The sequence below is a fragment of the Eretmochelys imbricata genome, chromosome 1, assembly GCF_965152235.1.
Source record: "Eretmochelys imbricata isolate rEreImb1 chromosome 1, rEreImb1.hap1, whole genome shotgun sequence".
NCBI classification, from domain to species: Eukaryota; Metazoa; Chordata; order Testudines; family Cheloniidae; genus Eretmochelys; species Eretmochelys imbricata.
Genome location: NC_135572.1, coordinates 251,894,632 through 251,910,292, shown reverse-complemented (window position 1 = coordinate 251,910,292; position 15,661 = coordinate 251,894,632). Strand labels below are relative to the sequence as shown.

Here is a 15,661-nt window from a genome sequence, read left to right as displayed (position 1 = left end):
GAGCTGGAAATTACATCTCCAGGTACAGTGCAGACATACCTATAGAAACAGTCCGAGATCCAGCAATTTCATAAGTTCATAGCATCAGACATAATTAATACCTTGATTTCATCAATTGACAGTTATGGACTGATAAAAACATTGCATTTGGTACCAAAGTGAAAATTTATCATACCAGCCTACTAGCATTATTACTCCATGTTCTGGAATCAGCTGCATTGAATTAAAGCAGAGGTCAGCAACCTTTGAGAAATGGCGTGCCAAGTCTTCATTAATTTAAAGTTTGGCGTGCCAATAATACATTTTACATTTACAGGGGCCAGCGGACGGAACCCTGGGCCAGCAGCGGGCTGAGTGGGGCTGACGGCCGGGACCCGGGGCTGACGGCCGGGACCCGGGGCTGACGGCCGGGACCCGGGGCTGACGGCCGGGACCCGGGGCTGACGGCCGGGACCCGGGGCTGACGGCCGGGACCCGGGGCTGACGGCCGGGACCCGGGGCTGACGGCGGGCTGAGCCGCTCAGCCTGCTGCCAGTCTGGGGTTCCAGCCCCTGCCAGGCAGGGTCCTGGCCGCTGTCCCCGCTCAGCCCGCTGCCAGCCCAGGGTTCCGTTCATCTAGGCCAAAAATCAGCTCATGTGCCGCCTTTGGCACACGTGCCGCAGGTTGCCGACCCCTGAATTAAACGTCAGAAGGCTGGAGGCAATAGAAATGGAAGATTGCAGGTGTGAATTGGAATGATTTTAAGACCAATCCTTTTTAAAAGAGAGTAGAATGTGAAATGAGGGTACTGGATTGGTTCCAGCAACAAGATTTGATGATGGGGACACTGCAAAAGACAAACAAATGATAGGATGCCAAAGAAAATAATGCAACCACAATCAAGGTCAGTCTGACCTAGAGGCCAACCACTGATTAAATACTGAGGGCTTGTCTACAATTACCGGGGATTGATGAGCAGCGATCGATGCTTCAGTAGACCCACTAAACTGACAGCAGATTGCTCTCCTGTTGACTCCTGTCCTCTACTGGATCAAGAACAATAGCGGAAATCGCATAGCGTGAACCCTGTGGTAAGTAGATCTAAGCTACGTCGATCTGAGTTACGCTATTCATGTAATTCAAATTGCATAGCTTAGATCGAATTTCACCTGTAGTGTTGATAAGGCCTGAGAGAACCTACATGCGGACATGACCAGACTAGACTTAATGGAGGAACAGGCCCTTGACAGGAATGAATGGTGATGTAGTACATTGCCCTGTGATGGCAAAGATGCTCTGGAATGAAAGACACTGAACATCCCTCCTTAAATGGAGTGATTTCCCAGTATGCCAGACCTTTTATCCCTCATCACTACAATCCCTTCTAAAGACCCCACCTCTTCTGCAGTGCTCACACATGCTTGTCCGCATCAGCTATAAAACATTAGGGTGAATAATGTATTTAATGGGGTAAGTCTTTGTTGACATCTAAGGCACTGTTCCAAAGAACACTTGTTCATGTGAGTAGTCCCATTGAGTTCAATGGGATTACTTGGGTGTAAAGCTACTCATGTATAAATGTTTGCAGGATTGGGACCTTAGATTGTAACATCTTTTGGAGAGGGACCTGCCCTTTATATGTTGTTTAGCATCTAACAACATGTTGCCTGGTCTTTACTGGGGCCACTGGTCAATACTGTAATGTAAATATTAAATAACATTGCTCTGGACTTTGCATTGTCATTTTCTACTTGTCTGTCTTTTGTGGCCATAAGCTTCTCAGGGTGGGTACTTTGTCTTATGAAGGACAGAGCACATTGGTATTTAATAATAATTGATGATAATGACTAGTTTCCTGCCACAGAATGATTCCTTATTCAAAATTACAAGATATTTTTGAGAAGCTGAACATACTGAAAACAAATTTCATAAATAAAAGCAGCTTTCTTCCCTATTTAGCTAAAAAACAGAGTGGTTAACATGACTCATAATTATACATCATAAGCTCTCACTGCAAAGAATATACATCTGTTAACGAGCTATAAATTTTTGAGGGCCTAACTAAGTAAAATAGGAACAGAAACAGCATTTATGCTGTTTTTTAGCTGTATTTGCTTGATTAAGAATCCATGCTTCATAAAGCAAATGAAATTAAACAAGTTAGTGAACTAAACTATTGTGGGCCATCTTTCTATAAAATTGAATAAAATCTGTTTCTTTCATTTGCAGTGCCAGAATTTAGGAAAGCTAACAACTGTTCAGATTGGTCATGACAACTCAGGATTATTAGCCAAGTGGCTGGTAGATTGCGTCATGGTAAGAAATGAAATCACAGGACACACATACAAGTAAGCAACAAGTTTCAAATGTTCTAACTCCCTAAATCTGAAATCCCTGCCTGAGCCATAAAACCCGAGAGATCTCTGGTGTCCTTTTTGGGTGTGCTGAACTATGATGTAGACAGGCGACTCCACTTAGGCTTTAGAGATGGAGAATTTCAGATTGAAATTCTCTAGGTTTCAAAACCTACAACTGAAGCTGAAGAATCTGATTAGATATACATGGGGAGCCTTGAAAGTATGAGATTTTATTAGTCTGCTGGGACAGGGCAGACTGCATATTTTTAAAGTGCTTATCACCATTGCCTCTAATAGCCAAATGAATGGGCTTATGTCTGTCCGGCACAGCTGTACATAAAAAAAAAAATTCCATTTTTATTCCCAAAATCTTGAATGGCAGTTTTATTTTAGGTAAATCTTTGTAATGGAAGTATGAACAATTGGTTTAAAAAAATGGTAATGACCAAAAAAAAAGCCATTAAACGTCTGAATATTTGAACAAGAATACAGAAGTATAGCTTTCAAGAAAGAGTTCTTCAGATGACTGCAAATGTGCATACCACTCCAGTGTGCACATGCCTCGTGCACTGAAACCAGAGAACTTGCTTAAGAGTGCCCATCGGGGTGTTGCCCGTGCCTTCTGGCCATTGTAATGCCTTCCATGGCTATATGGGTTGGCACCGCCCGAAACCACTCAGGTCCTTTTCCCCGTCCACAGCTTGATCTGGAGCATTCAGTGTGGTGTCTCACCCCACGTTCTTTGTCAGTGTTTGTGGTTTTTTTCTGTAAATAGTTAAGTTGAGTAGTACCTTAAGATTTAATTTAGCTTAGTATATTTAGCAGAGTTTAAGCCCAGGGTGATGCCTTCTCTGGGTTCTAAACATTGTTCATCATGGGGTGTTGCTATCCCTACTACTGACCCCCCCACACCCAATGTTCATTGTGTCTTGGTGAAGGGCACCCTACTTAAGGCTGTTCTACCAGTAAATTGTTTAAGAAGAGAACACAGGTGGCAAGGGACTTGTGTTGGAAGGCAGTAAATTTGCGGAGAAAGCCATGAGCCTCACTTCAGCTCTGGGGATTGCCTCAGATCATCAGGCCCTCCAGAGAGTGCCTGAGCTAGAATGGACAGGGGCTCCATGTCCAGACTTGGATTATTCACCCAGCAAAAAAAAATCATTCTCCTTCCTCCAGTACTCTAAGGAAAATGGACAGGGGCAGGTCCAGTGTTCAGAGAGAGTTATCCTCCCTGTCTAGGAGGAGTGCAGACTGACACCCTGAGTCTTTTGGGATGTGGCTAAAGCTGGGCCTTCAACCCACTCTCCAGTACCAATGGCTGATCAACTAGACTGTACCATCAACTCCGGTACTACTCTGGGGGCATCTGCTGAGATGGGCACTGGTGGTGGTGGTGTCCACACAGACACTCTACATACCACTGATGTATCAGGCAGCAGCAGACTTGCTGTGCCTATCTGTTCCTGACTCACCACTTGACTGCAGTGGCTTCATCTTTGGTGTCCTCTGCATTTCCCGGATTGGTGGCTGACTTATCGTCTGCACCTCTTCATATCCAGGGTCCTGAATTATAGTCTGCTTCGTGTTCAGTAGCTATGGGACTGCTGGTACATATGCTATCTTCAGTACTGATGACTGTTCCAGCACAGTGTATATCTGCAGGTCTAGTACCCACTTCACCTTCAGTACCAGCTGTCCGGTTCAGTACCCAGTGCAATGCCTTTACCGGTAGTCAAAGTGCTTTTGACTGTACCACTGTTGGTGCCAATGAGGCTGTTGTGTTGGACTGCGGATGATGTGGGCCATTTATTGGCCCCACCTGGAGTGGCTCCTGCATTACTGCCAGACTACTTGGAAGAGTCTTCAAGATCAAGTGCTGAAGCATCTTACTCTGCTTTGCCTTCATAATACCGCTCTCCAAGATCGTCGAGACCTCCTGGGGGTCACCATCAGTATTGCTCCCACAATCTGCTTCCTGGCCTACCTCCTACTGGCCACCAATGCCACATCCACAGTGGCCTCCTTGGAATCCCTGGGAGGTTCCTCATTTGGTAAGGTCCCAATAGTCCTCTCCGTCCAGAGCCAGATCACTTGTTCCTCTGGTGGTTTCTCCACATGGGCCAACTGTGCTGTAGCCATGGGCTGAGGGGCTGTCTCTGACCTGGTGGAACTGAACCCTTGGTACAGTCAAATGCATTGCCACAAGAGCAGTGGTCTCAAACTTTTGTACTGGTGACCCCTTTCACATAGCAAGCCTCTGAGTGCGACCCCCCCCCCCAATATTTTAAAAACACTTTGTTAATATATTTAACCCTATTATAAATGCTGGAGGCAAAGCAGGGTTTGGGGTGGAGGCTGACAGCTCGCAACCCCCCATGTAATAACTTGACGACATCCTGAGGGGTCCCAACCCCTAGTTTGAGAACCCCTGCACAAGAGATTCCGGTGGTTCCATTTCCCTCGTCTTCCTCTTCACCAGACAGTGCTACCATGTCTGAATCCTCATCTCAGGATCAAGTCCTCCTGAGACAAATGGCATCTCCATTGGATGTTCGGGCTGTGTGCTCAAGAGAACAGTTAGTGGTTAGTTAGTGGATGTTCTTCAATCCTCAGCTGCTGGGGAAGTGGCTCTCCATATAAATGAAGCAATATTGGATCCTGCCAAATTTCTGGAATACCCCAGTGTCTATAACACCCACAGCTAAGCTTACTGACTAGATATTATGTTGCCATGGAAGGGTTTGAATATTTCCCTTCCACCTCCTAATTCCTATGCTGTGACTGCGACAAATTAGAGTATGACAGAGGAGGTATAAATCTACTCCTAATCAGAGTTTAAACGTTAGATTGTGAGGATAAAAGTGTATTCAACTTCCTTGTTACAATTGCACATTGCCAACCTGTAAGCATTGTTGTTTAAATATGACTGTAAAATGGGGTGCTATGTCCAAACTTACAAGTAAGTTACCAGAATCCTCCAGGGAAGAGTTTAAAGCATTTATTGCAAAGGCCCATTTGGTGGCCAAGATGTCTCTACCGTCAGCACTGGATGTGGTGGATGCTTCGTCCAGACATATAGTTGCAGCTGTGATAAGGCCCTGATGGCTACAGAATTCCAGCATAGCTCCTGAAGTTCAGCAGACCAAAGAGGACTTAGCATTTGGTTAGTTTTTGTTTTCTGAGAAAACTGGCAACTTTACTTTATCTTAAGGACTCTCAAGCTACTTCAGTCTTTGGGATTTACACAGACCACAAAGAGACATCATTTTATGGGTCATCAACAACGCCAGCAATAATTTTGCCAGTCATCCTACGCTGCTGGGCAGCAAGACTTCTCTAGAAAGGACTTAAGTCACAGAGAAGATGATCTTCTGGATCTAGTTTTACCCGACCAGCCCATGCTCTATACCTTCGGACAGGCAGCCTATTCGACTTTCATATCAAGAGCAGCATGCCAGCTGTGAACATTTCAAACCCATTCCCTCTGGTTTGGGGACAGGCTGTCTTGCTTCTACAGTGCAAGTTGGGAAATAATTACTGTGGATGGATGGGTCCTAAGCACTGCGGGATTGGGTTATACCATACAATTTCTGTCCATTCCCCCAACCCCCATCCCATTTCTTTCTAGGGAACCTCTTGTGAGCTGGTGCTGCTTCAGCGGGTCCAATCTTTTTGTGCTCTGGGAGCTATAGAGGAGGGTCCTCCTCTTCACTGGGGAAAGGGGGAAGGGATTCTACTTCTGGTACTTCCTGATCCCCTAAGTCCAAGGAAGAGGTGAGACTGATCCTCAGTTTCCATGGTCTCAACAAATACATCAAGTATATGAGATTCCACATGATTACCCTGTCCACTATTCTTCCTTCATTGAATCAAAGCAGTGGTTTGTTGCTTTCAATCTACAGGACACCTATTTTCATGTGGCAATTTTCCCAGGCCACAGGAAGTTCCTGAGATTCCCTGTCACTGGTCAGTGCTATCTGTACACAGTTCTCTCCTTTGACCTGTCATCAGCCCTACATGTCATTACCAAATGCATGACAGTGGTAATGGCCTGTCTCAGAATGAAGGAAACTGATATCTTCCTGTACCTAGATGATTGGCTAGTGGGGGGCAGAACCGAAAAACTAGTCTTCAATCATGTCCAGTTCACGCTGGACATCTTCAATCAACTGGGGTTGATTTTGAACAAAGCAAAGTTGGCATGGACTCCAACTCAAAAAATCAAGTTCATTGGGGCCCCATTGAACTCTACAAATTAGAGAGCCTTTTTCCCACATGAGCAATTCTGGATAACTTGGCACCTTTGAATCTATCTCCAATCTCATCCTTCACCCATGCCTGAAGATACTAGGACATATGGCTGCGTGGTTCAGCATGTGCGATTTGTCTTCGTCCTCCCCAATCATGGTTGAAGTTGGTCTGTCACCTGAGTTGCCAATCAGTGGACCAGTTTGTCCAAGTGCTTCCAGAGATACTGGACTCTCTACAGTGGTGGGCAGAACAGAACAATGTGTGACAGGGAATTCCTTTTGCCTGTCCTCCAGCGACCAGAACTATAGTCACGGATGCCTCCAAAATAAGTGGGGAGCACATCTAGGGATGTTAAATGTTATGGGTTTGTGGTTAGATCAGGAAGCATCGTGTAATATCAACGTACTGAAGCTTTGAATCATTTACAATGGATTGGATCAGGGAGCAGCCATTCACATACTCACCAACAATATCACTGCAGTGTATTATGTGAACAAGCAGGGAGGAGCCTGCTTCTACCAGCTTTGTCAGGAAGCAATCAAGTTTTGGCACTTTTGCATCAAGGAAGAAATCATACCCAGAGCGACATGTTTACCAGGCTCTCAAAACCAGTTTGCCAACCATCTCAACAGGACTTTCTCCAGCAACGAGTGTTCTCTAAAAAATAGCATGGTGAGGTCCATTTTCAGAGAATAGGTCAACCAATGGGATACCCCTTTAGCAATAAAGGACAACAAGTGCCATCATTTTTGTTGCCAAATGGGACTCAGTCCAGGGTCTCTAACCAGTGCCTTTCATTTGAACTGGGGAATGGACCTTTTCCCCCTATCCCTCTCATCTTGCAGGTTACCCTCAAAGTTGGACCATGCAAAACTGATACTTATTTTGCCAGCTTGGCCAAGACAATATTCATTCTCCGACCTTCTCAGTCTGTCTGTTAGACCTCCCAAATCTGTGCCTCTTCTTCCCGGCCTGCTGACTCAGTACCATGGCCATGTTGTTCATCCTGTACTAAGCAATCTACACCTCACAGTGTGGATAGTACATGGCTAGATAAAGAGGAAGGGCAATGCTTGGAAAAAGCTCATAGAATCCTGCTTAAAAGTAGAAAACAGTTTACTTATTTGGCTATATGGAGTTTTTTAGTTTGGTCAGTATCTAAGGGAATTCAGTCTGTCCGCTCGTATTCAGGACGTTTTGGATTATTTGTTACATTTGAAGTTCTCGGGTCTTTGAGGGTTCACTTGGCAGCAATCTCATCATTTCCTCCTCTTATTGAAGGAAAGTAGTTTACCCAAACTCCATAGTAGCGAGATTTCTAGAAGGTATTGTCTATTTTTTTTCTACCTGTGAAGGAAATGGTCTCTTTGTGGGACCTTAATACTGTGCTGGCCACCCTCACCCTTCCTCCATTTGAGTTGACAGCAACTTATTTGTTGTGTCTCCTCTCCCAAAAGACAGCCTTTCTTGTGTCTATAGCAGAGTCAGTGAGTTACAAGCCATTAAGGGCAGAACCTCCATATTCTCAGTTCTTCAAAGACAACGTTCTTAAGACCACATCTGAAGTTTTTGTCCATTGTAATCTCGCAGTTTCACCTTAACCAGGTTATTTACTTGTGTATATTCTTTCTTAAGCCACACTCAAATGCAGATGAGCAGCGTCTACATGCGTTAGATGTTGAGACAGTGCTTGGCATTCTTTTCTGGAAAGACCTAAACCATTTTGTTCATCTCCTTGACTTTTTTTATCTCCTGTGCGTATTGGATGAAAGGTCAGCTTGTCTCTGCAGACGGTTTCTAGGTGGATAACTTCCTGTATTACCACGGCTTATGGAGTGGCTCAGACTGTGCCGCCACAGACATTATGGACTCATTTGACAAGAGCTTAAGTGATATCAATTGTGGTTCTCTGTGACATTACACGTTTGAGGGCTACGTGGTCTTCCGTGCATACTTTTACCAAACATTCTGCTATTACCGCAGCATCTCTGTCAGATGCAAACTTTGGGAAGGCAGTGCTGTGGTCGCTGTTGAAGTAAACTCGGAGCTCTACCACCTACTGGAATTGCTTGTGAGTCAACTGAATCCATGGTGGTTATAAACATAGATTCAGTTGACTCGCAAGCAAAGAAAATATAGTTATTTACTTATATTGTAACTGTTCTTCAAGATGTGGGTGCAGACATTTATGCCACAACGTGCCTTCCTTCCACTCTGCTTCAGAGTCTCCAGCATTGGAATCTGGGGCAAAGGAACTGAGTAGGGTCAGGGTGGTGCTGTCCTTGCTGAGCCATGGGAGGGTATATTGGGGTCAGAGGGTGTAAGTGTACCCCGAGGGATAATGCTGAGCAAATTTTTCTGGCTTTGGTGTGCTGGGTGCGTTCATACATGAGTGGAATACACGTCTGCGCCCCATCTCAAAGAAAAATAGTTACAATATAGGTAAGTAACTGTCTTCTTTGTTGGGTCTCTTAATCTGCAGTTGCAGCTTTACATGCTTTCATTTTGTATATGTAGAAACCTAAAAGAGCCCTATCAAATACTTTTGTATAACACACTTCTGTCTTCTACTGTCTAGATGCGTTAGATGTTGAGACAGTGCTTGGCGTTCTTTTCTGGAAAGGCCTAAACCATTTTGTTCATCTTTAGCTTGAAAGTTATACTATACTATACTATATTATATTCTATACTAACTTGAAAGTTATTTCCTTTTGATCTGACAAATGTAGATTTTTTGTTTTGTTTTTAATGGTGCTAAAGTTAACATTGCTGTGTCTCAATTACGTTTTGCAGTCAAGAAACATGGATGGTTAGCACAGCTCTGAAAAAAGGGATGGCTTGTTGCACAATCAACAGAGAGGTCTCTCACTTTTTCTGAGACAGACATTTTTTCCATTTCTTAGAAATAGAGGGGTTTGTTTTTTTAAGTGGCAGTTTTTTACTCTGGAGATTATTTCCCACCAGCTAACAATGTTTAGGTGGGCCAGAGAGGAGCCTGAAATACTTATGTCCCTTAACTTTGAATTCAAGTTAGAGTGTTCAACTAGTTGAAACTTTTCTGTTGGGTGGTACCACAGGTTCCCATGTGGACGATGGCTGGGGAAGGGAGTTGATGATGGCAGTCTGGAGAGAATTCTTATTGGAGAACTGATAACTTCAGCGTCGGATGAAGATCTTGGGAAGCAGTGCCGTACCCCTCCTCAACAGAAATCCCCAACCACAGCTCGCAGACTGAGTATCACCTCCCTTACAGGAAAAAATACAAGTAAGCCCCTGCTATTTCCAGTGCTCACAGCTATAACATGGTGGTAGTGACTACTCGGAAATAAAGGCATCTTTGTTAACAGGATTGTAACCTCTAAAAGCTAGGTCCAATCTGAGGGAACGATGCTTTCTAACCCTGACTCTGCTTCTATTTTGCTCTGTGACTTTGGGCAAATGACTTAATCTACCTGAATTTCCTCACCTGTCAAATGTGGATAAAACCTCTCACTCAGAGCACAAAATATTGAGGCTTATTGTAAAGTATTAAGTATTTTATTTCTGTTTCCAGTGTCTTTCTCTCCAGGAAAAACATAATCTAGAGAGAGCAAGATGAAATCAGTGATGCTTTCCATGAGTGTGGTTCCATATCTGTGCACATGTTCGGAACATTTCCTGAAGGGTGGGCACTGCAAAGCTCAGTGATTCAGTTGCCTTTCAAGTCACATGAGGCATTACTTTTGACATGTGGAAGGCCATCAGTATTTTTAAAAACAAAAACACTGAATTGTATTATGTTGAAAAATTGGCAAGTGTTTGGGGGGGGAAAAAACTCTGAAAATGATTGAGTGTGTTAAAGTGAGAGATGAAAGAAGCTCTATCTATTTAGCTTATCAGAACAAATGTGAATAAATTACTCGATGACCTCCTGTAAGTACCTACATGGGAAGAAGATTTCTGATAGCGGAGAGCTCTAATCTAGCAAAATGCAAGGGCTGAAAACTGGAGCTAGACAAATTCAGACCAGATATAGGGCACCATTTTTTATTTTATTTTATTTTTTTTAAAGTTAGAGTAACTGACTATCGGATCAACATATCAAGGGATGCTGTGGATTCTCAGTCACCTTGAAGACTTTAAATCTAGATTGGATGCCTTTTTAAAAGCTATGCTCTAGCTCAGCAACGAGTTGTGGACTTGATGCAGGAGTTACTGGGTGAAGTTATTTGGCCTGTGTTGTACAGGAGGTCAGTCTAGATGATTGTAATTGGTCCCTTCTGGCCTAAAACCTGTGAAGAACTCTTAGCAATAAGAGTGCTACGTGTATGTGTGATGGACAGATCTTCATTAGCTAAAATAAATTATTTATAAAGGCAGGTCCTTGACCTGTGCGGTTTGTCTGGCAATTAATTTGGTTAGTTTTGATGATGTTCCCCAGTCATTTACAACTGAGGTTCGTAGATTTGCTCAATGCAAATAACTCCATGAGCTCGACTCATATTAGAGAGAATGTTTCCTGCAGTTTGAACCAAGTCTGGTAGTGTGTGAATTTGATTAATGTGCATTGTCTTAATGTTGTCATATTCAGCGACTGTGCTTTCTATTAATTTACAGAACCTAATGCAGGGCAGATCCAAGAGGGAATTGGGGAAGCGGTGAACAATATTGTGAAACATTTTCACAAGCCAGAGAAAGAGGTACTCTCAATCATTAAATATACTGTAATTAGAAGAGGAAATACATGTAAACCTTTTTATAACCAGGGAAACGGGAATCAGTGTCCCAGTAACCAGTGTTACACCTGGACTTGAAGCTGCTTGTACTTAAGAACAGTATCTTTTTGTTCCATAGAGAGGCAGCCTTACCATTCTACTATGTGGTGAAAATGGCCTGGTTGCAGCACTGGAGCAGGTCTTCCACCATGGATTCAAATCAGCTCGGATTTTCCACAAGAACATATTCATCTGGGATTTCATAGGTAAACTGGTGTGTTCTGTTGGGGTGAGAGGGGAGAAAGGGTTAGAGGGAAATGGCTACAAGTGTGCATACCTCAGATTTTAATAAGCTTGGGCTCCATTCAGTTCCTACAGGACCGACTTTCAATCTCCTGAGCTAACCCTATGTGAGTGTTTAAGTGCAGTTGTGCTCTGTGTTGTAAAAAATACAAATACACTCCCTACCCTGAGCAGCTTTGTCTAAAAGACAGGCACAGATGAGATGAAGTGAAGTGGAAAACCCAGGTGAGGTGTTAATTTGGGATATTAACCATTTTTTTTCTTTGTCAACAACACATATGTAACATTGGGTGGAGTGGGGAAGGTCTTTAACTGATGTGGATTAATAATGTATTTCAGCTTTGTAGAAGAAGCGGGTGTTAGGAGGTGTTTGAGGGGAATGACTGGCACAGTTTGGGAGATTACCCAAGCAGAGGGGGTAGCATAAATGAAAGCCCAATGACAAGAGTTGAAGAAGGAAACAATGTGAATGAGTCCAGTGTCTTTTGGCAGATTCCAGTAGTGAGGATGGGAAGTGTTAAGTTTGATCTAGTGGGCAGAGGTGAGCCAGTGGATGGGTTTGAGGGAGGGGAGTGATCTGGTCTGCTCAGGAAAGAATGAAGATTTTAGTGGCTGCTTTCCTTACTCAGTGGAGAGGAGTGATATGTGGCAAATGGGGAGGCAATACGGGAGTCACTTTTAATAATCAAGGAAGGGGGAGGACAAAAACGTCACAAAGCAAAGGAAGGAAAGGGGTTTTTTGTTTTGTTTGTTTTTTGTTTTTTTCCATATGTGGCAAAAGAAGCAGTAGCAAGACTTGATAATAGTCTGGATGTATGAGGAGAAAGAAAAAGTAATCAGAGATGACCCATGAACCCAAGTCTGAGCCACAGCAATGATCATGATTGTACGCAGCAATAGCAAAAGGCGGGTGTGGGGAGGGCTTGCTGGGAAAAACAAGGAAGAATTTACGTAGGATAATTCCAGAGCTACATCTTTTGAGACAGCAAAAGATAAGAGGTTTCAGAGTAGCAGCCATGTTAGTCTGTATAAGAAATGGTTTTGGGAAGGAGGTGACAAGGAGGAAATATACAACTGCAGCGTGTGACGAGAAACAAGCTTTGGAACTACTTTTAGAAATGGGTTCAGGTTCTGATTCAAATGAAACTTGGGTCCCTCAAATCCAAATTTGTCCACTTCACAAGAACTGCCACATATTTGACAGCCTCTTCTCAAGAGACAGCCAAGACATGAAATGATAGAGGATTGTGTTCTCTCAGGTTGAGGCTTATTGATACAGGCATATTTGTAGGGGTAGCTTGCATGCCACCTATTAGAACTGCATTTTCCTAAACAGTAATTCACTAAAATATTTTGATAAGGAAAGAGGAAAAATCTTTGGCAGTTTCACAAGATACAAATGTAGTAAAGGAGGTGTTGGGAAATGGCTTTCAACTACAATCTGATGGAAAGCGATACTGGTTGGAGAATAGTCTTATTCATTTGATGTTCTACTGGTGATTATCTATTGGTCCACACTGCTCAGCCCTTGGGTCTCAGGAATATATTTTAAGGGAATAAATAAGTTAGGCCTCTTAGCCTGAGGGAAGATCTCACTCAGGAAATCCATAACTAGTAGCTAATGACATTTATAAAATGGGAGTAATTGAACTATTTGTAGGCATTTTTGTGGTGCTAATCACTAAACTAAGTCATGATGCTAATTTACGTTACAGTATACAGTGACCACATTTGCCAGCTGTCACCACAGAGCAGTTTCTGAGACTACTACGCTTTCCCCTACATTTAGTAGGAGATATAGTCACCATGAGGTAGCTTTTGGCACATGCTGACGTTTTTTTAATGGCTTCCTTTCCGTAATTGTGCTGAGGTGGCTTCAGAGTATTTTGTATTAACCATTGCATGGTTTTACTTTCTCTCCGCAGAGAAAGCTGTTGCTTACTTTGAAACCACTGACCAGTTTGGGGACAACGAAGAGGACATCTTGCTTCAGAGATCATCCTGCAAAACATTCTGTCACTACGTAAATGCTATCAGTACTGCACCAAGGAACATTGGGAAGGATGGCAAATTTCAAATCCTGGTTTGCCTGGGGACTAGGTACAGAGCAACGTTCTTCACTGTGGCGTTCTCTAGTGTTGGAGTAGTCAGTTGAACAACAGTGTGTCACTCTTATTGGACACCTTAATTTACCAGCTTAAAATATTTTGGACATATAAATTGCCCAGTTCATGCTTTTAAATAAATGTCCTTAAGAGTGGAAGAAAAATTTAAGTTAGATATGTATTATTCCTGATGATTAGCATATACATTTCTGCAAGTCACTTTTTTCTGTTTTAATGAAATTCATGGTAATGCAGGGAAACTGTGTGCATGATCTTATCTCTTTATGTGATATTCTACACAAAGTACAGGCCTCAGGAGTTCAGGGTGCCCTCAAAAGAGAAATCAGTCCACCTCTTCCTTCCCCAACTCTTTTAATTATCCAAATGAAAACGGGCACATGGCTATTTCTGTCTTTGTGAAACCTTGTGGGGAGAAAAAATCTGCCTTTCCTAATAGGATTTTTGAGTACTTCTATCAATATTTTTTTCCTTTTTCTCTTCCTTTGTCTTATGTATCTAGATATTTTTATTTTTAAAACTGTATTTCACCAATACAGAATTCCTGGACTTTTCTTTCCTTGCTAGTGGCCTAGGAATTAAACAGAATCTTTCCCCATGGCATTAATCTGACTTCCTTGATCTCTTTCCTGCCTTTACTCTCCTGTGTCAGTCCTCAAAAAATTGAAATTATTATGCCACCTACAGTGTGGTCAGGGATTAATACTAAAGTAGGTTCTAGAAGTTTTCTTTTTTTTTTTTTTCCTGTTGACCCAAATACAACAGTGTACTTCTGTTTCTCGGAACAGAATTAGGGAAGTAGTAAAACAAATCAATTTGTACTGAAAACTGGGGTGGGGCATCTCTTATTACATGATTGTGCAACACCTAGAACAATGTGGTACTCACCTGATTGGGCCTGTAGATGCCACTGCATATAAATAATATAATATAAACAGGATCCCAATTATTATATGGAGAGCTTTTGAGTGCAAATGACACGTCACCTTTGCAAAAATGGACACTGTGTTTTGGGGTGTGTTAAAGGCGAGAGCTCAGATTAAGCTCAAAGATTCATAGATACTAAGGTCAGAAGGGACCATTATGATTGCCTAGTCCGACCTCCTGCTCTGGACACAGCATATTGCATTCATTCCATTCTTCTCTTGGTAGGGATCACTTCCTTCCTCAATGGATTCCATTGCTAGCAGAGTGTCCTGCCATCACAAGGATGTATGAGGAGAACGCCCTTCTGCGGGACCGCATGACAGTGAATTCCCTCCTCCGAGTCCTACAGACATTACAAGATTTCAACATTATCCTAGAAGGGTCACTCATTAAAGGAGTGGATGTTTAGCATGGCTTTGATGAGAACGTCATTGTGTCTCTGCTAAGCAAGCAAACAAACAAAAACTGGGGACCTCTTAGAACTTGAATGCTGCGGTAGTGTATCACTGTAAAGTAGAGCACCCGGTTATCGGGTGGGAGTGGGAAACCCAATTTACACCAGATTCAGGACTGTCCTAAAGCTGCAGACAAGCTAGAATGCGGTATTGTCGTTTATTTGAAACAGAATAAAATAGAGTATTTTCATGTGTTAGATGTATGTAAATATGCTATCTTCTTTAAGAAATTATATTCCTCTTAAACTTTTCTTAGACAATGTTCTTGTGCTGAAAATAAGTAGCTTAAAACTGTGGGACAGCTGTGGGGGAGGGATGTTGCTGCTTGATAGCAAGGAAGAAGCCAGTCAATGTGTAAATACAGTGCAAACTCAGCAGGGCTTTTTTCAGGTGTTGCAAAAGAACACAGCAAGTATCAATATGTAGCCACTGCTGCTATCTCGTTCTTGGAAATGTTGTGAATGTGTACTGTTTACCCTACTGTACATGGTTTCCCTTATTTTATGTTTTAAAGATCCAAGCCTCTCCATGCGTATAAGCTGTGAGTCGTCCTATTTAAGATCTTTTGTGT

The 15,661-nt window shown here is 42.8% G+C and overlaps 1 protein-coding gene across 2 annotated transcripts in view; it reads left to right on the top strand.

Moving 5' to 3' along the window:
• DENND5B (DENN domain containing 5B) overlaps positions 1 to 15,366 on the top strand; it is a 170,191-nt gene extending 154,825 nt beyond the window's left edge. For both annotated transcript variants that reach the window (XM_077807515.1, XM_077807514.1), the window contains 6 exons: positions 2,210 to 2,328; positions 9,666 to 9,853; positions 11,185 to 11,267; positions 11,422 to 11,548; positions 13,511 to 13,685; positions 14,861 to 15,366. In XM_077807515.1, coding sequence (XP_077663641.1) covers positions 2,210 to 2,328; positions 9,666 to 9,853; positions 11,185 to 11,267; positions 11,422 to 11,548; positions 13,511 to 13,685; positions 14,861 to 15,044 — 876 coding nt within the window. In that variant the 3' untranslated portion in view covers positions 15,045 to 15,366. The remainder of the gene's footprint in view (positions 1 to 2,209; positions 2,329 to 9,665; positions 9,854 to 11,184; positions 11,268 to 11,421; positions 11,549 to 13,510; positions 13,686 to 14,860) is intronic.
• Positions 15,367 to 15,661: the final 295 nt, after the last annotated feature.